Raw genomic sequence first — 24,935 nt, 5'->3', positions numbered from 1 at the left:
GCGCGCGCTCCCGCCCCGCACAGGGACTGTTGGCCGCGCGCGCCAACAGGTACATCACGTGTCCCCGTGCCTCCGTCCAATCAGCGCCGTCTTCGTGGCCCCTCCCCCCCGAACTCTGACCTTCGACGCCGCGGCTCCGCTTCCTGCTCCTCTACTGCTGCTGTTGCTGTTGCTGTTGGTGTCGCGGCTGCACTGAGGCGTGTGCTGGTGTGTGGGAGAGTGACCCAGCTTCACCATGGTACGTGATGGTCCACCCTGTAATTAATAGGAAAGAAACTGCAGATGCTGGTTTAAACCGAAGATAGACACAAAGTGCTGGAGTAACTCAGCGGGACAGGCAGCATCTCTGGAGAGAAGTAATGGGTGACGTTTTGGGTCGAGACCCTTCTCTCCAGAGATGCAGCCTGTCCCGCTGAGTTACTCCAGCATTTTGTGTCTATCTTGGGTGTAAACTAGTATCTGCATTTCCTTCCTACACATTATGATTTCAAACATGTGGCTTTGGATAATCCCTGTTATGCTTCATTTTTCAATTTCTATTTTGGCTATAGATAATATATTTCCAAAGGTTTTATGTCAAAGTAGACAGAGTTGATAAAGTTTAAATTAATGAAGTAACATTTCAATAATGTGGGAAAAGGAAAATATTACAGATGCCGGAAATTTTAAGTAACAATAAAAATGCTTGAAATGCTCAGCAAGTAAGGCGATATCCAATCTATAGAAAGTATAACGGGTGCATTTTAGTGCAAGGTCATGTCTATTTCTTGCATTGTCTTTTATTTCAGGGATACTTGTATCTATTTTGATTCATTTGACACCTTTCTTAGGCATATTGATGTTATGAAACAACATTGCAAAAACAATATTTAATCAGTATTTCATTTTAAGAAATAAATGCCTATGTTATCCATTTATTCTTTTTCAGAAATGAAATTCATTCTCCAATCACCACTCCTCTCCGCTGTCCAATTACTTCCTATACTACACCTACCTTGCTGCAGTCTAATTCTATTTTTGGATTTATCAGTGTCCTTCATGTTGGATACAATTGGAGTATTCAATAGACAATAGGTGCAGGAGTAGGCTATTTGGCCCTTCGAGCCAGCACCGCCATTCAATGTGATCATGGCTGATCATCCCTAATCAGTACCCCGTTCTTGCCTTCTCCCCATATCCCCTGACTTTGCTATCTTTAATTCTGTGAATTAACCCCAAAGCTTGTCAGCATAAAGTTGCTAGATTGATATTTTGGAGGGAATATTTTTTGCACATTATTACTCGAGGAGATAAACCTATATTTTAGGGTTTGTGGTACATTTTGATAATAATATAACTAGTTTCAGAATTTTAAACTTTTGAAATTCGTTTGATTCAATACTGCTTCCCAGTAATCTAGTAGAATATGTTCAAGAAGGAACTGCAGATGCTGGAGAATCGAAGGTAGACAAAATTGCTGGAGAAACTCAGCGGGTGCGACATCATCTATGGAGCGAAGGAAATAGGCAACGTTTCGGGCCAAAACCCTTCTTCAGAATGCTCGTAGAATATTCTGGGTTTATTAAGGACAGTGAAACACAAAATGTTATTGGTGCATCTTCTAGTGAATTAGAAGATTGGGAAGTGGGTTCATATATTTTTGTGGGAATTTCTTTTCAATAATCACCATTTCGCTGCACATTTTAGACTTCTGTCAGCAAATTTGAGTAGAATGAAATACTCATATAACATTTTTCTGAATTATAACTTTTGTATGTTTTTTTCCCGTGTTTACAGGCTCGAAATGCAGAGAAGGCAATGTAAGTAAATTAACAATATAATTTGGTAAATCAAAATGGAATATAGCTCCTCACAAAGTTTTGCTGATTTTGTAATATTAGAATTGTTGTTTCTGTTTCTTCATCTACCTGGACTTAATCATTCCATTCATATTTACTTGCTTTTACATACAAGCTCTCGCTTGAGATCTCTCACTTGAATAAAGTTGATTTAAAATCTGTTGAAGAGCAAAAGTATATTAATTTTTAGATTGACATGAATTTTTAAGATTTAGAAACTAGTATCCGCATCATCGCAAGTTTAATAGTGAATATAAATTCTTACAGTTAGCCTCTTATTATTTGAAAATATTAGTGTTTTTTCTGCATGTTCATTTTAACTTGTAATCAAGCTCTACTTTTAAAGCCCTTAAAATTCTGCTGCAATGGCAGATCCTTATTAATTTTTGAGTGGTGAATTAGTAATTCATTATAATTATTTTTTAGGACTGCTTTGGCGAGATTTCGCCAAGCGCAGCTGGAAGACGGAAAAGTTAAGGTCAGTGAATTGTTATTTTCAGTTTTTGTAGAGATGCAGTAAAGATAACCATTTGTATAAAATTCAATACACCTATAAATTGAAATAATATATTTAAAATACATAGAGCAAGCAAAATACATGGCTTGTTGGTCAGGTTATTCAGTACGTTACGTGGTTTAATTATGCTCTTGTGATGAAGTGTGGAGTAATGCCAGGCTAACAGAGAATTCTTCCAGCAAAATAATAGTTTGAATTCTACATACTTACTACATACACCAATGACTGCACCTCCACTGTCTCCTCTGTCAAGCTTCTCCAGTTTGCGGATGACGCAACCCTGATTGGACTGATCCAGGATGGGGAGGAATCTGCCTACAGACAGGAAGTGACACAGCTGGCGTCCTGGTGCCATCGCAACAACCTGGAGCTCAATGCTCTTAAGGCAGTGGAATTGATAGTAGACTTTTAGAGAGCTCACCCCTCTCACCATCAACAACACCACAGTCACATCTGTGGAGTCTTTTAATTTCCTGGGAACCATCATCTCCAAGGACCTTAAGTGGGAGGCTACCATCAACTCCACAGTCAAAAAGGCACAACAGAGGATGTACTTCCTGCAGCAGCTGAGGAAGCACAATCTGCCACAGGCAATGATGGTCCAATTCTATACGGCCATCGTAGAGTCTGTCCTCACCTACATCATGGTCTGGCTCAGCCACCAAGCACGACATCCGGAGGCTGCAGGGAATCGTCCAATCAGCTGAGAAGGTTATTGGCGAACTGTACAAGTGCCAGGAAGCGAGCGGGTCAGATCATCTCTGACCCCTCTCACCCTGGCCACAAACTCTTCGAATCACTTCCCTCTGGACTGTCAAAGCTGCCAAAGCCAGACATAAAAACAGCTTTTTTCCACGAGTAATAGCTCTACTCAATGACCACAAATCTGTAGCCTCCTTTTGCTCTGGTATTTTATTTAATTCACATGCTTAATCAATAATGTTTTATTATTAATGTTTTATGTATCATTCCTAACTGTCACTGTATGTCATGTTGTCACTTGCGGGTGGAGTACCAAGACAAATTCCTTGTATGTGAATACTTGGCCAATAAACTTATTCATTCATTCATACATACATAGCTTCAGGATTAGCTGTTGAGGAATAATGTGGCTTTAATGTTATCAGTAAGCTTTAGTGTTTCTTTTGGTGTAGTCTAAATATTGATTACTGTCTCCGTCTCTTCAGTAGGAGAGGAGACCATTCCTCGCATCAGAGTGCAGTGAATTGCATAAAGCAGAGAAATGGAGGCGACAAGTAAGTAAAATCTTGTGTTTAAACCAAGATTCTGGAAGACTTCTCAGCCCCAACAATCTGCTGTGATGTTTTTGTAACAACATGTTAAACATAGAAAACTTAGAAAATAGGTGCAGGAGGAGGCCATTTGGCACTTCGAGCCAGCACCGCCATTCATTGTGATCATTGCTAATCATCCACAATCAGTAACCTGTGCCTGGCTTCTCCCCATTTCCCTTGATTCCGCTAGCCCCTAGAGCTCTATCTAACTTTGTTTAATTCATCCAGTGAATTGGCCTCTACTGCCTTCTGTGGCAGAGAATTCCACAAATTCACAACTCTCTGGGTGAAAACGTTTTTTCTCATCTCTGTTTTAAATGGCCTCCCCTTTATTCTTAGACTGTGGCCCTGGTTCTGGACTCCCCAAACATTGGGAATTTTTTTCCTGCATCTAGCTTGTCCAGTTCTTTTATAATTTTATACGTTTCTATAAGATTCTCTCTCATCCTAAATTCCAGTGAATTTAGTCTTTCCAATCTTTCCTCTTATGACAGTCCCGCCATCCCGGGGATAAACCTTTTGAACCTACACTGCACGGCCTCAATAGCAAGGATGTCCTTCCTAAAATTAGGAGACTTAAACAGACAATAGGTGCAGGAGTAGGCCATTCGGCCCTTCGAGCCAGCACCGCCATTCAATGTGATCATGGCTGATCATCCCCAATCAGTACCCCGTTCCTGCCTTCTCCCCATATCCCCTGACTCTGCTATTTTTAAGAGCCCTATCTAGCTCTCTCTTGAAAGCATCCAGAGAACCTGCCTCCACTGTCCTCTGAAGCAGAGAATTCCACAGACTCACCACTCTCTGAGAAAAAGTGTTTCCTCGTCTCCGTTCTAAATGGCTTACTCCTTATTCTTAAACTGTGGCCCCTGGTTCTGGACTCCCCCAACATCAGGAACATGTTTCCTGCCTCTAGCGTGTCCAAGCCCTTAACAATCTTATATGTTTCAATGAGAACCCTCTCATCCTTCTAAACTCCAGAGTGTACAAGCCCAGCTGCTCCATTCTCTCAGCATATGGCAGTCCCGCCATCCGGGGAATTAACCATGTAAACCTACGCTGCACTCCCTCAATAGCAAGAATGTCCTTCCTCAAATTAGGGGACCAAAACTGCACATAATATTCCAGGTGTGGTCCCACTAGTGCTCTGTACAACTGCAGAAGGACCTCTTTGTTCTGCCTTATGCAGAGAATTTCACAGACTCACAACTCTCTGTGTGAAAAAGTTTTCCCTCATCTCTGTTCTAAATGGCTTACCCCTTATTCTTAAACTGTGCCCCCTGGTTCTGGACTCGCCCAACATCGGGAACATGTTTCCTGCCTCTAGCGTGTCCAAACCCTTAATAATCTTTTTGTTTCATTAAGATCGCCTCTCACCCTTCTAAATAAGGACATCAATGAAAAAAAATCATATTGAACCAATGATACATGGCTTTTGTCATTGTGGATAAGGGATACAATCATATTCAAATGTTAGTCCACTATTCTGTGTTTTGCATTGTTTCATTGGATTTTCCTTTCTAATTCATTCATTGTTCTGTGGCATCAATGAACATAATGTGAATCTGCAAATAATCAGTTTTCTCCATATCTTTACATGTGGATCAACATTAATGTAACCAAAGATGCCTGGGAATCTCTTATTGCATAATACTTAAAACTAAGTTAATACTTGATCTTAGCATTAGTTTTAAGTGGTATTCAATTAAAGCGATCAAGCGTCTGAGTACCCCTGCATTTTTTTTTTAAGAAACGTGTTTTAGAACAGCAGTGATTGTAACTTAAGTTTTTATTTTTCTAGTCATACATGGACAACAGCAGTGAAGTAAAATAAATGACATAATTAATAAATCTTTTTAATGACAAATCTTTTATGCAATCTGGTGTAAAGCAAATACAGAACAGCATTTGTTTCAATATTACCAACAGTATTAGCTACTAATAAACAGTGTAGTGTTGAGAGATAGTTCTACCTTTAGTCAAATTGGGCAGAATATTGCTGAGTTTTGTTGGCTATTCTGGTCGCTGGAGTCCAGCAGTGGGGTGCAACTTTGCTGGGATTCCCCATGGTTATGTGGGAATTCCACTTTCACAACCTTTGGTTAGATTTGGCACCATGTCTGAGCCTGTGTTCATTTCAGTGGGGATGCTGGATGTGCAGATTAGGAGACAAAAGAAAAGACAGGTTGCTCTCTAAATGTATTTCAAATTGTATTTGTGTGTTAATGGATTCTGTCTTTTTATTATTGAGCTCCATTTTAAGTTAATAATAAATGTGAATGGGTGTTAGATATTTAAACATGGTTTCATAACTAGCAAAGAATGCCAGGGTTTGGACTTTCTGTACTCCATCGTCCAATGTCCAATCTCCATCCAAACTAGCACATGATCCAACCCATTATTTTTCAGTAATGTTTAATTGAAGATTGTGGTCATAAATAGTTTGTCAAAAGTTTTCTTCAGTAATACAATAGTGTCTGAAGCACTTCTCACCAACTGTGGTTTTGTGTTAGAATTGGACAAGCAGTTTTAAGCATGAATCAATACATTAATGCAATTCTACCTGCTATCTGTGAAAATTCTAATGGTATTTTAATGCTTCATATATGCTTTATGAGCATTATTTCTTTATGATGGTTGCCATAATATAGTTTCTAGGATAAATCAGGACGACATTTTTAAGCATACGTTTATATATGTAAATAATATTAATTTATCATCTATTTAATAACTAAATCTTTGTTTTGTAGATCATAAGCGAAATTTCCAAAAAAGTGGCACAGATACAAAATGGTAAGTTTCGAAAATGCTTCCAATTTTAGGTATTCCCATTTAAAAAAAAAAACAAAAAACAAATGCATGCGATGGAGTTACATATTCTCTTTTACAGCTGGTTTGGGAGAATTTCGGATACGAGATCTTAACGATGAAATCAATAAGTTGCTACGAGAGAAAGGCCACTGGGAAGTCAGAATAAAGGAGTTGGGAGGTCCTGATTATGGAGTAAGCAACAGAATTTTGTGTAAAATATTCCTGAAATGGTTCTGAACACTTTATAAGCCTTTATTTTTTAATTTAGAAAATTGGACCGAAGATGTTGGATCATGAGGGGAAAGAAGTTCCAGGCAATAGAGGATACAAATATTTTGGAGCAGCAAAAGATTTGCCAGGAGTCAGAGAACTGTTTGAAAGAGAGCGTATGTAAAAAATAAGTTTCATTTTCTTCACATCGTGCTTTGAAAACATTGATCTGTTGAAAATTTCTATGGATGTTGATCATTCCTGGTAGCATGTAGATTTTAATTTTTAATTTGTTAGCCTACATATGTTGTCACTCTGCTTAATCATTCACAGGATTCGCGCTATTAAACCCAATTCTTATTTCACTTTATATCCTTGCGCCATTTTGCATCAGATATTCACTTGTTCGAACACAACAAGGTATCTGCTCTGGGTAAAATGTATTAATTCAACACAGTGTATAATCTGTCCAGATTATCCATTTTAATATTGGGATTCTTCACAAGTAAACATTTAGTAAAATCTTTTAACAAAATCATAAAAATTATTCATTAAGAGACCATGTAAGAAAACGTGTTTTTCCCAAAGAACTGGTCTTTAATTTGTTGCTATCCAGGATTCAAATGCCTCGTGATCAGGATTTTAAGAACATCGCTGCGAGTACTGTGAGAAGATTACGGAGAGTCGGTTTGTCAAGGAGGACTCTCTCTAACTTCTACAGGTGCACAGTAGAGAGCATGCTGACCGGTTGCATCGTGGCTTGGCACGGCAACTTGAGCGCCCCGGAGAGGAAAAGACTACAAAAAGTAGTAAACACTGCCCAGTCCATCATCGGCTCTGACCTTCCTTCCATCGAGGGGATTTATCGCAGTCGCTGCCTCAAAAAGGCTGGCAGTATCATCAAAGACCCACACCATCCTGGCCACACACTCATCTCCCTGCTACCTTCAGGTAGAAGGTACAGGAACCTGAAGACTGCAGGTTCAGGAATAGCTACTTCCCCACAACCATCAGGCTATTAAACCTGGCTCGGACAAAACTCTTTGCACTTTATCATTTTATTTATTCATGTGTGTATATATTTATATTATAGTATATGGACACATTGATCTGTTTTGTAATAAATGCCTACTATGTTCTGTGTGCTGAAGCAAAGCAAGAATTTCATTGTCCTATCAGGGACACATGACAATAAACTCGCTTGAGTACTCTGAAATCTCATTTGACGGCAACTGTGGGTTGACTTATTTTAGGAATCTATTACGGAACTGCATTATGTTTCTATTCCACTGCAATACACCAGCTTGTTGAGGCACATTGCTTTACCGTCAATGGCAAAGCAACAGTGATTGCTGCTGAACTCAAAATAAAGCTATCCACAAGTTGTCTACTTTGGCTTTCTATGGCACTTTGTGCATTTATCAAGTATTGGTTCCAGTTATAACAAGGAGACTCACCAGCTAATCTCTCCGATAGAAAATTAACAAGTTACAAGCACTCATTTTAAAACTAAATTCTTAAACATATTTCAGTGCAATATAAAGATTTGGATGTACTTGTGGTATTAAGGCAAAAGCCGAAAATTATATATATATATTTTAAACTAATTTTAAAGTATGGAGTTTTTAAATAATTGAGTGTGATCGTTCAGGTATGCTCAATTTTGAGCATAGGAAAATAAGTTAATGATAAACATTTTTAAAATTATATTTGTATGTGTAATATAATTTGCATAAGAAATACAGAAAATTGTCTATTTTTGTTTTACCTAATGATTCCATGCCCTTCTTTGTTTGTTTGAAGCACCTGCCCCACCACGGAAAACTCGTGCGGAGCTCATGAAAGACATTGATGCAGATTATTATGGTTACAGAGATGAAGATGATGGTGTCCTTCTACCCTTGGAACAAGAGCTTGAGAAAAAAGGTAATCAAAACTAAAGAACCTTGTAGGTACACAAAAATGCTGGAGAAACTCAGCGGGTGCAGCAGCATCTATGGAGCGAAGGAAATAGGCGACGTTTCGGGCCAAAACCCTTCTTTAGACTGATAGGGGGTGGGGGGGAGGGAGAAGGAAGGAAAAAGGGAGGAGGAGGAGCCCGAGGGCGGGGGGATGGGAGGAGACAGCTCGAGGGTTAAGGAAGGGGAGCAAGGGCTAGCAAAACTGGGAGAATTCAACGTTCATGCCATCGGGACGCAAACAACCCAGGCGGAATATGAGGTGCTGTTCCTCCAATTTCCGGTGTTGCTCACTCTGGCAATGGAGGAGACCCAGGACAGAGAGGTCGGATTGGGAATGGGAGGGGGAGTTGAAGTGCTGAGCCACCGGGAGTTCAGGTAGGTTATTGCGGACTGAGCGGAGGTGTTCGGCGAAACGATCGCCCAACCTCCGCTTAGTCTCCCCGATGTAAATCAGCTGACATCTAGAGCAGCGGATGCAGTAGATGAGGTTGGAGGAGATGCAGGTGAACCTTTGTCGCACCTGGAACGACTGCTTGGGTCCTTGAATGGAGTCGAGGGGGGAGGTGAAGAACGAGGCCATTTCCGATGCCCTGGTGTGGAACGTCTCGTCCTGGGAGCAGATGCGGCGTAGGCGGAGGAATTGGGAGTAGGGGATGGGTGGGAAGACGTGTAGTCCAGGGGGCAGGGTGGGAAGACGTGTAGTCCAGATAACCATGTGAGTCAGTTGGTTTGTAGTGTATGTCGGTCAGAAGTCTGTCCCCTGCGATGGAGATGGTGAGGTCAAGGAATGGTAGGGAAGTGTCGGAAATGGTTCAGGTGTATTGGAGTGCCGGATGGAAGTTGGTGGTGAAGTGGATGAAGTCAGTCAGTTGTGTGTGGGTGCAGGAGGTGGCCCCAAAGCAGTCGTCAAAGAACCTTGTATATGTGGGAGGCTGCATCATATTGATAAAATTAGTCAGTCCTTAACGTTCACTTTGGATATATTGTAAATGGAGCTAATAGATGTAATTGGCTATCATCCCAACATGATTTCTGGAATTAAATATTTTCATGCCGGCGTTTTTAGTGCCATGGATTTAATGTATTATTATAATTAATTTCACATTATACACAAGCCTTTAAATGCCGGTTTAGTTTTTAGTCTCTTTTTTTTTCATGCAGTTATTTTCCCACAAAATAAAATTGACAACATCGTGATAGAGGCAAACTAATTTTGTCGAAAGTCGATCAGTTGAACAAATAAGAACCCTGTTTAGAAATGAAGCCTACAATATGGTACATACTGATAGGATATGCATCAGGGGTATAGCTAGGACATTTGTTAGAAGATGCATTTTGATTATGATGGCTTTGTTATGTGTTCAGTTAATCTCTCTGTAATCACGTGCCAGATTATCAGCATGGAACTCCATGTATTGACCATGACAAATTCAAATGGGGGAATGGAAATGTTTTGCAGTGTACTAGATTAGCAGCTCTTGTTTTTCACAAGCGAATCATAATGAAACATTTTGGAGTGCGCATCGAAACGGTTGCTGTGACTTGGAAACATGTGTTTGTATGCATGGGGGGAGGGGGGGTGTTGGTGGATTAAATTTATCTCATGTTCTGTATTTGGGTCTTGAATGGCAAAGATATTAAGGAGATCTTCTAAATGCCACAATGATATATTCCATGTGTGAAAATATTTGTTAGATCAGTCATTGAATGATGTGCTCAACGGGTGCCAACATTGTACAGGTATCTGCAAAATCTCTAAACAGCGTAAAATGAAGACAGCAAAGCTTGGGTAACGTTTGATCTGCATTATAGCAGACAATGAAAATCTAATAGTAGTAACTTTTGACTCTTGTAACCTCTTATCCTGAATCGCCTTGACTGCTATTACAGTGTCCAGAAGAAACTGTCATGGTATATGGACACATTTATCTGTTTTGTAGTAAATGCCTACTATTTTCTGTGTGCTTAAGCAAAGCAAGAATTTCATTGTCCTATACAGGGACACATGACAATAACTAACTTGAACTTGAACTTGAAACTCTTAATTCCAATGCTGATTTGGGGATGGAATGACAGCCAACATGGAATCTTTATTTACTAAATTCAGAAGCTGTGCGAAGAATAAAGCATGGCTTGGCTTCTGTACTCCACAATTTGAGATTTGTAATAGAAAAAATCATATGTGGTTAAAGTGCACATTGTCAGATTTTAATAAAGGCCATGTTTATACATTTTGGTTTCAGCATGTAGAAATTACAGCAGTGTTTATACATAGTCCCCCCTGTTTCAGAGGCACCATAATGTTTGGGACCCAGCAATGTCGTGTAAATGAAAGCAGTCATGTTTAGTATTTTGTTGCATATCCTTTGCATGCAATGACTGTTGGAAGTCTTTGATTCATGGACATCATCAGTTGCTGGGTGCCTTCTCAGGTGATGCTCTGCCAGGCCTGTTTCGCAGCCATCTTTCGCGTATGCTTGTTTTGGGGGCTAGACTCTTCAGTTTTCCCTTCGGCACATAAAAGACATGCTCAATTGGGTTCAGATTGGGTGATTGGCTTGGCCACTCGAAATTGACCATTTTTGGTCAGCATTGACCAGCTTTGAAAAACTCCTTTGTTGCTTTAGCAGTGTGTTTGGGATTATTGCCTTGCTGTAGAATGAACCGCCGGCCAATGAGTTTTGAGGCATTTGTTTGAACTTGAGCAGATAGAATGTGTGTATACACTTCAGAAATCATTATGCTACTCCATCAGCAGTTGTATCATAAATGAAAATAAGTGAGCCAGTACCTTCAGCAGCCATACATGCCCAGGCCATAACACCCCCACCACCATGTTTCACAGATGAGGTGATATTCTCTGATATGTTAATCTTCATCTCATCTGTCCACAAGACCTTTTTCCAGAATGGTGGTTGCTGTTTTAAGCACTTCTTGGCAAACTGTAACCTGGCCATCCTATTTTTGCTGCTAACCAGTAGTTTGCATCTTGCAGTATAGCCTCTGCATTTCTGTTCTTGAAGTCTTCAGCGGACAGTGGTCAGTGACAAATCCACACCTGACTCCTGAAGAGTGTTTCTGATCTGCCGGACAGGTGTTTGGGGATTTTTCTTTATTATTATAAAGATATTAGAAAGATTCTTCTGTAATCAGCTGTGGAGGTCTTCCTTGGCCTGCCAGTTCCTTTGTGATTAGTAAGCTCACCAGTGCTCTCTTTCTTCTTAATGATGTTCCAAACAGTTGATTTTGGTAAGCCTAATATTTGGCTGATGGCTCCAACAGTTTTATTCTTGTTTCTCAGTCTCATAATGGCTTCTTTGACTTTCATTGGCACAACTTTGGTCCTCATGTTGATAAACATCAATAAAAGTTTCCAACGGTGATGGAAAGACTGGAGGAAAGACTAGGTGCTGAGAACTCGCTTATACCTGCATTAAGGAGGCAATTGAACACACCTAAACAATTACATGTGAAGCCATGGGTCCCAAACATTATGGTGCCCTGAAATGGGGGGGGGCTATGTGTAAACACAGCTGTAATCTCTACATGGTGAAACCAAAATGTGTAAAAATGGCCTTAAATAAAATCTGACAATGTGCACTTTAACCACGTGATTTTTTTCTATTACAAATCTCAAATTGTGGAGTACAGAGGCAAATAAATAAATGATGGGTCTTTGTCCCAAATATTATCGAGGGCACTGTAGTTTCAAACAAAACTATAATTTATCAATATCGTATAGTGACACTGGTTTGTAGAGTTGCAGTAAAACATGTTATGAAGCACATGCTGGACTTGACAGTTGTTTACCAAGAATGCCAACCTCTCCCTTCTGAAATGCGGGTGACCAAAAATGCTGGATGGCAAAATTAGGATAACAACGTTTTTACTGTAACCTTATTGATGGCATTAATTACTACTATTGATGAAATGTGACTTGACTTGAACTGCTCAAGAGCTGTAATTGCTGCCAGTGGAGCTTAGCTAGTCGTCCTGACTATATGTTCTGCGGTCCAGTTGGGTGTTTAGTCTGATTACATATTTTTCATCGTTGGCTCAGTATTTTATAAATACACTTTAGCAATAGCAAACCTTTTAAACTGCTAATCTGAATGCCTCCAAAAATGACTTTTCTTCTATATTAGTTACCTGCATGTTTCTACTTGTAGTGATGGCAGAGACTGAAAAATGTGGGTGGTCCAGGGTGGCTGCGGTCTGGATTTCATTTTAAACCCAAGTGAATCACTGATTCTAATGGACAAAGTGGTATAGTGAGAAGCCACTTATCTGCCCAAACAATGTCCATTTTGTGAGCTGCTAGCGTAACTCATTCTGTGGGAAATGGCCAGTGATCATGGGTATATGATTAAATTGATGAAGGATAGTCATGTGTTTGTGATTTGAACAGTGAGGAAATCTTTTGCGATGCTCTCCATCTTTATCAAGTTGCAAACATCATTAGTTTCTGCAATATTGATAAATGATAGTTTTGTTTGAAACTAGATAGCTTGCTTCTGTCAACCACTACCATCTACCGCCTTGGCATTTATTTTAGTCTTTCTTCATGGACTAATTATTTCTGAATACAAAATGTCATTTTAAAATAAATGATTTGCTTTCATCAGGTTAATTTAAGTTAATGTTATTTTTTTTAATTGTATTGGGCCAGCATAACGTCCTGAATCGTGGTAATTTTGTGGCATGACTGATTTTATTTTGACCTTTTTTGTGCGGCTGATTGATTCCAATATGTGATTGCACATGAAGCACGTGTCATACCAGCTACCCTGTTGGGAGTTTGTAACTGCTGGAAGTGCGCTGTGTTGGCAGACAATGACAGCATGTTATGCTGATAATTTGGAGTTTAACATTTTGACAATGTCATGTGTATAACGTACTAAGAATTCGGTGTTTCTGGACTTTAAAGTTGCTGTCTGGAGACAGTGTTGCTGAAGTTCTGAAAGAATCTGGATGCAGCTGTAAGCATCTCTTTAAAGGGCTTTCTCACGGTGCGACCTGACCCAAGACCTAACAAGAGTTTGACATCTGGGAACCTCCTGCGATAACAGTACGGCATTCGTGGACCACCGAGGACCTCCGTGGCGCTATCGTGTAACTTTGTAAGGTCGGGAGAAAATTCAAACATTTTTGAATTTCTCCAAGAGTGACTTGAGCACTTTTTGGTGAGCGTTGCAACATTGTATGAAGCAGATGCCAGTGCGATACCCGTGCGATATCCGTAATGACTCTTGCGGGTACCGTGGGAACTCCTACGAACGGTAAACCCGGAAGCTTGACAGAGGGGACATAAGGTGAGTAATAGGTATTAAAGGGGGCTTGGGGTGTGGAGGAAGGGAAGGGTGGGGGTGGGGTGCTCGGGGTGATTACAATGCTCTCTGGGGTGCGGGAAGAAGGGTATCGAAAAGCAACTCGCCGCTTTGCTCTTAAGACAATTTGCTTGGATTTGAATCTCCCCGCAGTACAAGGAAGTAGAGGCAAGGTTGCGCCGTGTGTTGGAAGGAACTGTAGATGCTGCTTTAACCCGAAGATAGACACAAAAAAACTGGAGCACTTCATCGTGTCAAGCAGCATCTCTGGAGAGAATGAATAGGTGACGTTTCGGGTTGGGAGACCCTTCTTCAGACCCGAAACTCTCGAGCCGAAACGTCACCTATACATTTTCTCCAGAGATGCTGCTTGACCCGATGAAGTGCTCCAGTTTTTTTGTGTCTATCTTCGGGTTAAAGCAGCATCTGCAGTTCCTTCCAACACACGGCGCAACCTTGCCTCTACTTCCTTGTACTGCGGGGAGATTCAAATCCAAGCAAATTGTCTTAAGAGCAAAGCGGCGAGTTGCTTTTCGAGACCCTTCTTCCCGCACCCCAGAGAGCATTGTAATCACCCTGAGCACCCCACCCCCACCCTTCCCTTCCTCCACACCCCAAGCCCCCTTTAATACCTATTACTCACCTTATGTCCCCTCTGTCAAGCTTCCGGGTTTACCGTTCGCAGGAGTTCCCACGGTCCCCGCAAGAGTCATTACGGATATCGCACGGGTATCGCACTGGCATCTGCTTCATACAATGTTGCAACGCTCACCAAAAAGTGCTCAAGTCACTCTTGGAGAAATTCAAAAATGTTTGAATTTTCTCCCGACCTTACAAAGTTACACGATAGCGCCACGGAGGTCCTCTGTGGTCCACGAATGCCGTACTGTTATCGCAGGAGGTTCCCAGATGTTAAACTCTTGTTAAGTCTTGGGTCAGGTCGCACCGTGAGAACGGGCCATTAGGGTTCAGCCGAGAGCAGAAGGGAAGTGCTGGGGAAATGCTCTAGACGTGGCCATGTTCACTACTGTTTTGCTTGGAACAATTCTCCTATCTGTGGTTCAGAAAAAAACATGCAATAATGCATAATAGTGTGAAAGACCACACCAGCTAGTAAGTGCCAAGGTCATTCTGTGTATGACATTTTATACAGGTACATGGACATCTGGACAGGTACGTGGATAGGAAAGGTTTAGAGAGATATGGGCGCGAGGCAAGCTTGTGGGATTAGTGTAGATGGGGCAGCTTGTGCATGGGCAAATTGGGCCAAAGGGCCTGTCCCTGCTGTATATGAGATATTGTAGTTCACCACACACCAATGCTGGATGTTTCAAGCAGATGTCGGGTCATATTTGCAACAAGGCACCATGATATGACGTGCTACTTGTGCATTCAGATATCTGAACCAATTTAACATCAAAATTAGCAAATAGAAATGGTCAAAAGAAAATCAGTCATGCAACAGGAAGGGTCACTGTCATACTCCATGACCAGAGAGTTAACTGTTTCTCTTTTACCAGAGTGTAGCAGATAGAGTAAGCATGTGGCTTCACGACAGTAATAAGCTTCTTCACAGGATATTGAGTGAAAATTGGCTATTTTGTAAGCATCACATTTTATCTTCATGTTACTACAACCGTAAGCTCCATTATTGCCTGCTCTGCTGGGAGCAAACAATGTCTATTCTGTGACAGTCATTTGCATTTCAGCCAAATCTACGCATCAATGGGGGGGTTTAGGTGCCAACGTTATACACTGATTACAATGCTCTGATTTTATTGTCACCCTTGGATTTGTCATGTGGGGTGAAGAGTTGGATTTGATGAGAATTATTAGATGATCCCATAATAGATGATTCCATTCTGTCTCTAGCCACAGACTTTAGTAACCATTTGCTCACTTCAGATGTGCCTTTGCCTGTAACATGGGCCACTTTTGTCTGCAATGGAAAGGTGAAATGTGTCACTGAATATCATTAAGTATCTTTGATCAGGGTTGACTATTATGTGAATGTGAGGCTGCCAGCGGTGCTATGCAATGAACATAGAACAGTACAGCACAAGAACAGGCCCTTCGGCCCACAATGTTTATGACGCGCATGTTGCCAAATGAAACATATCCCTTTTGCCTGTACATGATCAGCATCCCTCCATCCCAAACATATTCATGTGCCAATCTAAAGGCCTCTATCATATCTATATCCACCCAGGCACCTACCACTGTGACAAAACAAAATTACATTGCAAATCTACTTTGAATTTTGCTCCCCTCACGTTAAATCTTCTCTCGTATTTGACTTTCCTTCCCTGGGAAAAGGGTTGTGATTGTCTACCCTACCATGCCTCTCATAATTTTATACATTCCTGTCATGTCCCCTCATCCTCCAAAGAAAACAATCCAAGTTTGAAGTGGTATTGTACATTGTGAATGTATGAAGCTGGTGATACAGTTGATGTGATGTGGCATTTTGAAGACCTTGACTGTACAACTAAGGTATTGAATTTCTTGTGGTACTGTTTGACCCCTGTCATTGACTGCCATTGCCAACTACCCTCTCAACTCCACCTCGTTAGTGTGTGTCTGGAGGTCTTTATAGCCTCCTATGGAAATGGTAAATCTGTCCTCAAGCCACTTGCACGCAAGTCTCCAATAAAGCCACATTTTCTCATGGTATCCATGAGTCTTTTGGCTAGTTGTAGTCATTTCCATATTGCACAAGTACGTGGCATAAATGCAAGCATCTCAAGCTGAGAATTTGTACCTTGCACTAAGGCAAACAACTTGGAAACAATTTGCATTTCTTTGAATATCTGGGATGTGTTAGGAATATTTCATATTTTTCCCCCATTTTAGTTATAGCAGACGCAGTGAAAAAGTGGAAGGAAGATAAAGAGGCCCGGCTTGCAAATGAAAGTTTTAAAGAGGAGGAAGAGGAAGAAGTAAATATCTACGCAGTGAAAGATGATGAGGTAAATGCCCTTCAAAAATTTGTATCGGAATAGTATACATTCACATTTTCTGGGATTTTGAACTAGCTGCCCAGTTAACTGCAGTACATGTAACAAGCACTTTATGTATAGGAGGGAACTGTAGATGCTGGTTTAAACTGAAGATAGACACAAAAAGTTGGAGTAACTTATCAGATCAGACAGCATCTCGGGACGAAAGGAATAGATGACATTTGGGGTCGAGACCCTTCAACATTACTTCTTCAGTTGTAATGTACAAGAATCCAGACCAAAAGTTAAAAAGTTGGATAAGGTTAACTAACCTTTTTCCGAACAAAGGTCTGAATTAGGGAACTTTTGTGCTGTAATTATCCATAATTTGGTGTTAAGTGCTTGACCGAAACTATAAAATAAAATGAGACATGGTCATCTATTTAATTCAAATTTGAAATGTATTGATTCCTATTTGATCATCAAGGACCATGAGGCGATGGCATGAACATTATGTGAGGAAGATCAACCATAATCTTGTTAGTTATGAAGCTGCTTGGCCTGTTCTACCATTTATTTTCTTAACAGAAGCAGAAGTTGGCCATTCAACAAGGGCATGGCTGATCTTTTGCCACATTTTTGTACTGACCCTTTTCCCTCAGTTCTCGTTAATCCAGAAATCTATCTACAAAATCTCTTCTCAAGATTCAGTACTCTGGATGTATGTTTTTTCTTATCTCAGTTTTGATTGGCCAGTGTTATTTCTGGACACTCAGCACGGTGAAACAATATCGCCCTTGCATAAACACTGAAGCCCTTACAAAATGTTGCATGTTTTATGAGATGATTCCTTGCTCTTCTAGACTCTGCTGAGAGTATAGGCACAATCCTATCCATGGATAGACAATTCACCGCCAAATAAATCAACCAGGGGCACCTCCATTGCACTTTTATTACAAATATATATTTCCTAAGGTAGAGAGACTAGATCTGTACACAATTTTGCAGATACCATTTAATTTTGATCCAGTGTAATGGCTGTCAGATATTTTTGTTCATACTCAAATATTCGTACGATAAGTCCAGTGTAGCATTTGCTTTTTTAATTATATCCTGTACAAGCATGTTGTCTTTCAATAATTTATGTAAAAGAACACCCAGGACCTCTGGACACAAACATCTTTCAATCTCTCATCATTTAATAGATCTCTGCTTTCCTCTGTTTTATTTCTACCAATGCAGATGATTTCATAGACTGGGAGGCAGGAGCTATTCAGTGGATGAGACTGCAATTATCCGATGGGCATCCAAAATTTCCACAAATCTCCTACCTCCTAGGCCACTGGAAGCACAGCAAATATATAATTTTTGAATGCCATTCAAAATAAATTGTCGATATAATTAAGATTTACCTGACATTCTACAACAAACTATATTTGCTACAGTGCTGTATATAGGTTGAGGTGGCGACATAGATACATAGAAAATAGGTGCAGGAGTAGGCCATTCGGCCCTTCGAGCCTGCACCGCCATTCAATATGATCATGGCTGATCACCCAACTCAGTATCCCGTACCTGCCTTCTCTCCATACCCCCTGATCCCTTTAGCCACAAGGGCCACATCTAACTCTCTCTTAAATATAGCCAATGAACTGGCCTCAACTACCCTCTGTGGCAGAGAGTTCCAGAGATTCACTACTCTCTGTGTGAAAAATGTTTTTCTCATCTCGGTCTTAAAGGATTTACCCCTTATCCTTAAGCTGTGACCCCTTGTCCTGGACTTCCCCAACATCGGGAACAATCTTCCTGCATCTAGCCTGTCCAACCCCTTAAGAATTTTGTAAGTTTCTAAAAGATTCCCCCTCAATCTCCTAAATTCTAGCAAGTACAAGCCGAGTCTATCCAGTCTTTCTTCATATGAAAGTCCTGACATCCCAGGAATCAGTCTGGTGAACCTTCTCTGCACTCCCTCTATGGCAATAATGTCCTTCCTCAGATTTGGAGACCAAAACTGTACGCAATACTCCAGGTGTGGTCTCACCAAGACCCTGTACAACTGCAGTAGAACCTCCCTGCTCCTATACTCAAATCCTTTTGCTATGAATGCTAACATACCATTCGCTTTCTTCACTGCCTGCTGCACCTGCATGCCTACTTTCAATGACTGGTGTACCATGACACCCAGGTCTCGTTGCATCTCCCCTTTTCCTAATCGGCCACCATTTAGATAATAGTCTGCTTTCCTGTTTTTGCCACCAAAGTGGATAACCTCACATTTATCCACATTATACTGCATCTGCCATACATTTGCCCACTCACCCAGTCTATCCAAGTCACCTTGCAGCCTCCTAGCATTCTCCTCACAGCTAACACTGCCCCCCAGCTTAGTGTCATCCGCAAACTTGGAGATGTTGCATTCAATTCCCTCGTCCAAATCATTAATATATATTGTAAATAGCTGGGGTCCCAGCACTGAGTCTTGCGGTACCCCACTAGTCACTGCCTGCCATTGTGAAAAGGACCCGTTTACTCCTACTCTTTGCTTCCTGTTTGCCAGCCAGTTCTCTATCCACATCAGTACTGAACCCCCAATACCATGTGCTTTAAGTTTGTATACTAATCTCTTATGTGGGACCTTGTCGAAAGCCTTCTGAAAGTCCAGATACAACACATCCAATGGTTCTCCCCTATCCACTCTACTAGTTACATCCTCGAAAAATTCTATAAGATTCGTCAGACATGATTTACCTTTCGTAAATCCATGCTGACTTTGTCCAATGATTTCACCACTTTCCAAATGTGCTGCTATCCCATCTTTAATAACTGACTCTAGCAGTTTCCCCACTACCGATGTTAGACTAACTGGTCTGTTATTCCCCGTTTTCTCTCTCCCTCCCTTTTTAAAAAGCAGGGTTATACTAGCTACCCTCCAATCCTCAGGAACTACTCCAGAATCTAAACAGTTTTGAAAAATTATCACTAATGCATCCACTATTTCTGGAGCTACTTCCTTAAGTACTCTGGGATGCAGCCTATCTGGCCCTGGGGATTCATCGGCATTAATCCATTCAATTTACCCAACACCACTTCCCGACTAACCTGGATTTCACTCAGTTCCTCCATCTCCTTTGACTATTTGTCCCCTGCTATTTCCGGCAGATTATTTATGTCTTCGTTAGTGAAGACGGAACCAAAGTAGTTATTCAATTGGTCCGCCATATCCTTGTTCCCCATGATCAATTCACCTGTTTCTGACTGCAAGGGACCTACATTTGTTTTAACTAATCTCTTTCTCTTCACATATCTATAAAAGCTTTTGCAGTCAGTTTTTATGTTCCCTGCCAGTTTTCTTTCATAATCTATTTTCCCTTTCCTAATTAAGCCCTTTGTCCTCCTCTGCTGGTCTCTGAATTTCTCCCAGTCCTCTGGTAGGCTGCTTTTTCTGGCTAATTTGTACGCTTCATCTTTTGCTTTGATACTATCCCTGATTTCCCTTGTTATCCACGGATGCACTACCTTCCCTGATTTATTCTTTTGCCAAACTGGGATGAACAATTTTTGTAGTTCATCCATGCAGTCTTTAAATGCCTTCCATTGCATATCCAACGTCAACCCTTTAAGAATTAATTGCCAGTCAATCTTGGCCAATTCACGTCTCATACCCTCAAAGTTACCTTTCTTTAAGTTCAGAACCATTGTTTCTGAATTAACAATGTCACTCTCCATCCTAATGAAGAACTCAACCATATTATGGTCACTCTTGATCAAGGGGGCACGCACAACAAGACTGCTAACTAACCCTTCCTCATTACTCAATACCCAGTCTAGAATAGCCTACTCTCTCGTTGGTTCCTCTACATGTTGGTCTAGAAAACTATCCCGCATACATTCCAAGAAATCCTCTTCCGCAGCACCCCTGCCAATTTGATTCACCCAATCTATATGTAGATTGAAGTCACCCATTATAACTGTTTTACCTTTGTTGCGCGCATTTCTAATTTCCTGTTTGATGCCATCCCCAACTTCACTACTTCTGTTAGGTGGCCTGTACACAACACCCACTAGCGTTTTCTGCTCCTTAGTGTTTCGCAGCTCTACCCATACCGTTTCCACATCCTCCAAGCTAATGTCCTTCCTTTCCATTACGTTAATCTCCTCTCTAACCAGCAACGCTACCTCACCTCCTTTTCCTTTCTGTCTATCCCTCCTGAGTATTGAATATCCCTGGATGTTCAGCTCCCAGCCTTGGTCACCCTGGAGCTATGTCTCCGTGATCCCAACTATATCATAATCATTAATAGCTATCTGCTCATTCAACTCATCCACCTTATTAGGAATGCTCCTTTGCATTGAGACACAAAGCCTTCAGGCTTGTTTTTACAACGCTCTTACCCCTTATACAATTATGTTGATGTGGCCCTTTTTGATTTTTGCCCTAGATTTGTCTGCCTGCCACTTTTACTTTTCACCTTGCTACCTATTGCTTCTACCCTCATTTTACACCCCTCTGTCTCTCTGCTCACCCATTTAAGAAACCCACCACCTCTTATTCTCTGTTTATTATTGTTTTCTTCTTTCCCCCCTACATGTTACTTTCCCCCCCTACATACGACGAATGTCATATCCTGAAGCTGTCTGAGAAAAAAGTAATTTGAATAAGGGGTGATACACATGTGCCAATATTTGTCTGATTCAATTTCTGGCTGTGCATAATTGATAGAATTAGTCATTACTGGTCCATTTTTATTGCTATAAAGTCATAATTATGTTGCAGTTGTATAAGTTTCAATTTAGAAACCTAGAAAATGGGTGCAGGAGGTGGCCATTTGGCCCTTCGAGCCTGTACCGCCATTCATTGTGATCATGGCTGATCATCCACAATCAGTTACCCGTGCCTGCTTTCTCCCCATAACCCTTGATTCTACTAGCCCCTAGACCTCTATCTAACTCTCTTTTAAATTCATCCAGTGAATTGGCCTTTACTGCCTTCTGTGGCAGAGAATTCCACAAATTCACAACACTGGGTGAAAAGGTTTTACCGCTTCTCAGTTTTAAATGGCCTTCCCTTTATTCTTAGACTGTGGCCCCTGGTTCTGGACTCCCCCAACATTGGGAACATTTTTCCTGCATCTAGCTTGTCCAGTGCTTTTATAATTTTATATGTTTCTATAAGATCCCCTCTCATTCTTCTAAATTCCAGTCAATACAAGCCCAGTCTTTCCAATCTTTCCTCATATGACAGTCTGGCCATCCCGGGGACTATGATTCGCCATCCCGGGGAATTTGGAGTATTGCGTTCAGTTTTGGCCACCCAGCTACAGGAAAAGTGCAGAAAAGATTTGCAAGGATTTTGCCATGCTCGAGGGAGTGTGTTACAGGGAGTGATTAGGCACGTTGGGACTTTTACATCAGCTGAAATAGTGAGATGGTTATCTCAATACTTTAAGATCTGTTTTTTAAATATATAAATTATATTATGCATGGAAGACTGATCAGAGTCATTGACAGCTATTTCTCATTTATGTTATTCTATATTTGGACTATGTCATTTGTAAGTTATTAATGATATTAATTTTATATATTATATTTTTTCCCCCCTCACATCAATATATATACTTTGTTCTTAGTCTGATGAAGACGATGAGGAACAGATGGAAGGAGACGAAGACCAGCAAAAATTTATAGCTCATGTTCCTGTACCATCACAGAAAGAGGTAAGGGGATTGTGAAGAAATTCTAAACACTGAAGAAGTCCTTTATCACTTTTGTATATTTCTTATTTTAAATTATTCCGAATTTGGAAAGATTTGCTGCTCTAAAAATGACAGTCAGATGCTGGGCTGTCGTCCAAAGGACATTCTTGAGTGAATATAAATCACGAGTGCTTCATGTGTAACTTTGCTTGAGCTCTTTCAACAGTGGCAAATTGTTCTGCTTTACAGCATTTCGTTTTAAGCACTTGATGTAATTTTCAGTTTGGATTATATTTGGGTATTGGATAATTTGATGACTTTTTTTATTTTTATCATTGCAGGTTGAAGAGGCGCTTGTACGAAGGAAGAAAATGGAACTGTTGCAGAAATATGCTAGTGAAGCTCTAATGGCTCAAAGTGAAGATGCTAAAAGACTTCTGGGACTGTAACAAATTACTTGCTTGCAAAGACTTGTTTTATAAAATACCACAATGTAAATTTCACAAGAGAGATTGCAGACTACTTTCAACCCTATTTGTAACAATACCAAACTTCTGTAGAGACATCAAAATAACTAGATTTTTGATTTGATGTATAGATTTTTGATGTATGGTTTGTTGGTTTCAAGAAAGTGTCATCAACATTTCCTGTATATAGCGACCTTTATTTCTGAATGAATGGGAATTGACCAATTTTTGTTTCTAGATTTTATAGATTGTGTTATTAAAATTGTATTCTTTCATACAACGTTGTAGATCTGAATTTTTTGGGGGTTTTATGCTTGCACAAGAGTACGCCATTCAGTTTTGTATAGTATCTATACATCTTGTATTTAAGGGATTATATTTAAGGTTTTTTTAAATACCTGAACACCAATAAAATTGTTTAAATTTTCACGAACAAATTTGGGGTTTAAAATTTGTTTAGCTGTAGATGGGTTGTAAGTTAAGGCACTGTCCCACTTTCCCGAGTTACAAACTCTCCCGAGTTTTCCCCTTGATTCGAACTCGGAGAATTACGGTAATAGCCGTTTGTAGGTACTCGGGGCTATTTTTTTAAACTAGTGGACATTTTTCAACATGTTGAAAAAACGTCCCGACTTACCTGATGCCTCGAATTCCTACGGCTGGCATTACGAGCCGCTATGAAACATCTACAGACTCATACGGACTCGCTACCGACATTCCCCGAGTTCGAGTCAAGGGGAAAACTCGGGAGAGTTTGTGAGTAACTCTGGAAAGTGGGACAGGGCCTTTAGAATAACAATCATTTTCAGTGTTGCTTGTAGAGAGGCAATGAATGCATTTTCACTCATTCCAATATTTTTGAGTTTCCATTCTTATCCTCAAAAATTAATATCATTAATAACTTACAAATGACATAATAGTCCAAATATAGAATAACATAAATGAGAAATAGCTGTCAATGTTGGAGCTTTTTTAACACTTTCTTTGTATACAGATGGAGAGGCTGAATAGTTTAAGATTTTTAATTATTTCTCTGATATAAATATCTGTTTGTATCAATTCAACAGCAAAAATAAGAATCATCTACAAAAAGCATCACACTTTATGATTGGAATGCTAAGGTTTATTTGCAATTTTGAATGGATTTTACTTTTTAAATCTTACATAGCTTCAAATTGCTAGTACAATTTTTATTTGTACTTAATTCTGTTTTGGCATATTTTTGACTATTTACATCTGTTGTTTCGAGATGGTGGGGGAGAGTCACGTTTTGTGTGAATCCTCTCCAAAAACAGTTGAAGCAGCCTCTTATAATAATTTCCATTTATTGTCTATCTGTTCCGGTGCTGAGAAAGTCATCAGTTCCAACGCTAATAGGCTCCTGTTAATTTTTGCTATTTCAAATGAACTAGGATCAGCTGATCTTCATTAGACCCAATACTACCTGCATAACTGAGTACCAACAAAACAAGGACGTGTGGCAGTCAGCAGGGCAGCTTCAGGTTAGCTGAAACAACGGCCCACCCTTAGCTTATCTCTAGATAATTTTCAATCTATAGAGAATAAGTTTTAACAGCTTGGAGCATGGCTGCTATTTCAAAGGGAGATCAGGGACTGCTATGTTCTTTATTTCACGAGAACATGATTCACCCTTGACTCACCTTGCCCGCTGTACAATGCGAGGGTTTTGCCATTTTTATTCTGTGGACCTTTCAGAATCCTGGGGCGGGGCGGGGGGGGGACAACTGCATTGTGTACAATGCTTCATGGTGTACTGATTTGACAGTCTTGACTAAATTCTGCTCCCCTGTCTGAGAGTACCTGTTAGCGAAATGCTGTCCCTTTTATCTAGTGAAGAAATTGTTGACAGTCTACTT

The 24,935-nt window shown here is 40.4% G+C and overlaps 1 protein-coding gene across 1 annotated transcript; it reads left to right on the top strand.

The window, feature by feature from the left end:
- Positions 1–108: 108 nt before the first annotated feature.
- On the top strand, positions 109–23,338 carry isy1 (ISY1 splicing factor homolog). The gene is made up of 11 exons (XM_033037225.1): positions 109–238; positions 1,777–1,799; positions 2,265–2,316; positions 3,546–3,611; positions 6,401–6,443; positions 6,541–6,653; positions 6,730–6,847; positions 8,475–8,597; positions 16,813–16,928; positions 22,526–22,612; positions 22,933–23,338. Exons 1-11 carry the CDS (start codon positions 236–238, stop codon positions 23,038–23,040), a joined length of 852 nt encoding a protein of 283 aa, XP_032893116.1. The 5' UTR covers positions 109–235; the 3' UTR covers positions 23,041–23,338.
- The last annotated feature ends 1,597 nt before the right edge of the window (positions 23,339–24,935 follow it).

This window comes from Amblyraja radiata, chromosome 18 (assembly GCF_010909765.2).
Source record: "Amblyraja radiata isolate CabotCenter1 chromosome 18, sAmbRad1.1.pri, whole genome shotgun sequence".
Taxonomy (NCBI): domain Eukaryota; kingdom Metazoa; phylum Chordata; class Chondrichthyes; order Rajiformes; family Rajidae; genus Amblyraja; species Amblyraja radiata.
This window is presented reverse-complemented; position numbering and strand designations above follow the sequence as displayed.

What these genes read in the sequence shown, in the direction of transcription:
- isy1 (XM_033037225.1), top strand. An exon ending in CGAAATGCAGAGAAGGCAAT is followed by an intron (nt 1,800 to 2,264) that starts GTAAGTAAATTA and finishes ATTATTTTTTAG; the next exon opens with GACTGCTTTGGCGAGATTTC. An exon ending in CTGTACCATCACAGAAAGAG is followed by an intron (nt 22,613 to 22,932) that starts GTAAGGGGATTG and finishes TTATCATTGCAG; the next exon opens with GTTGAAGAGGCGCTTGTACG.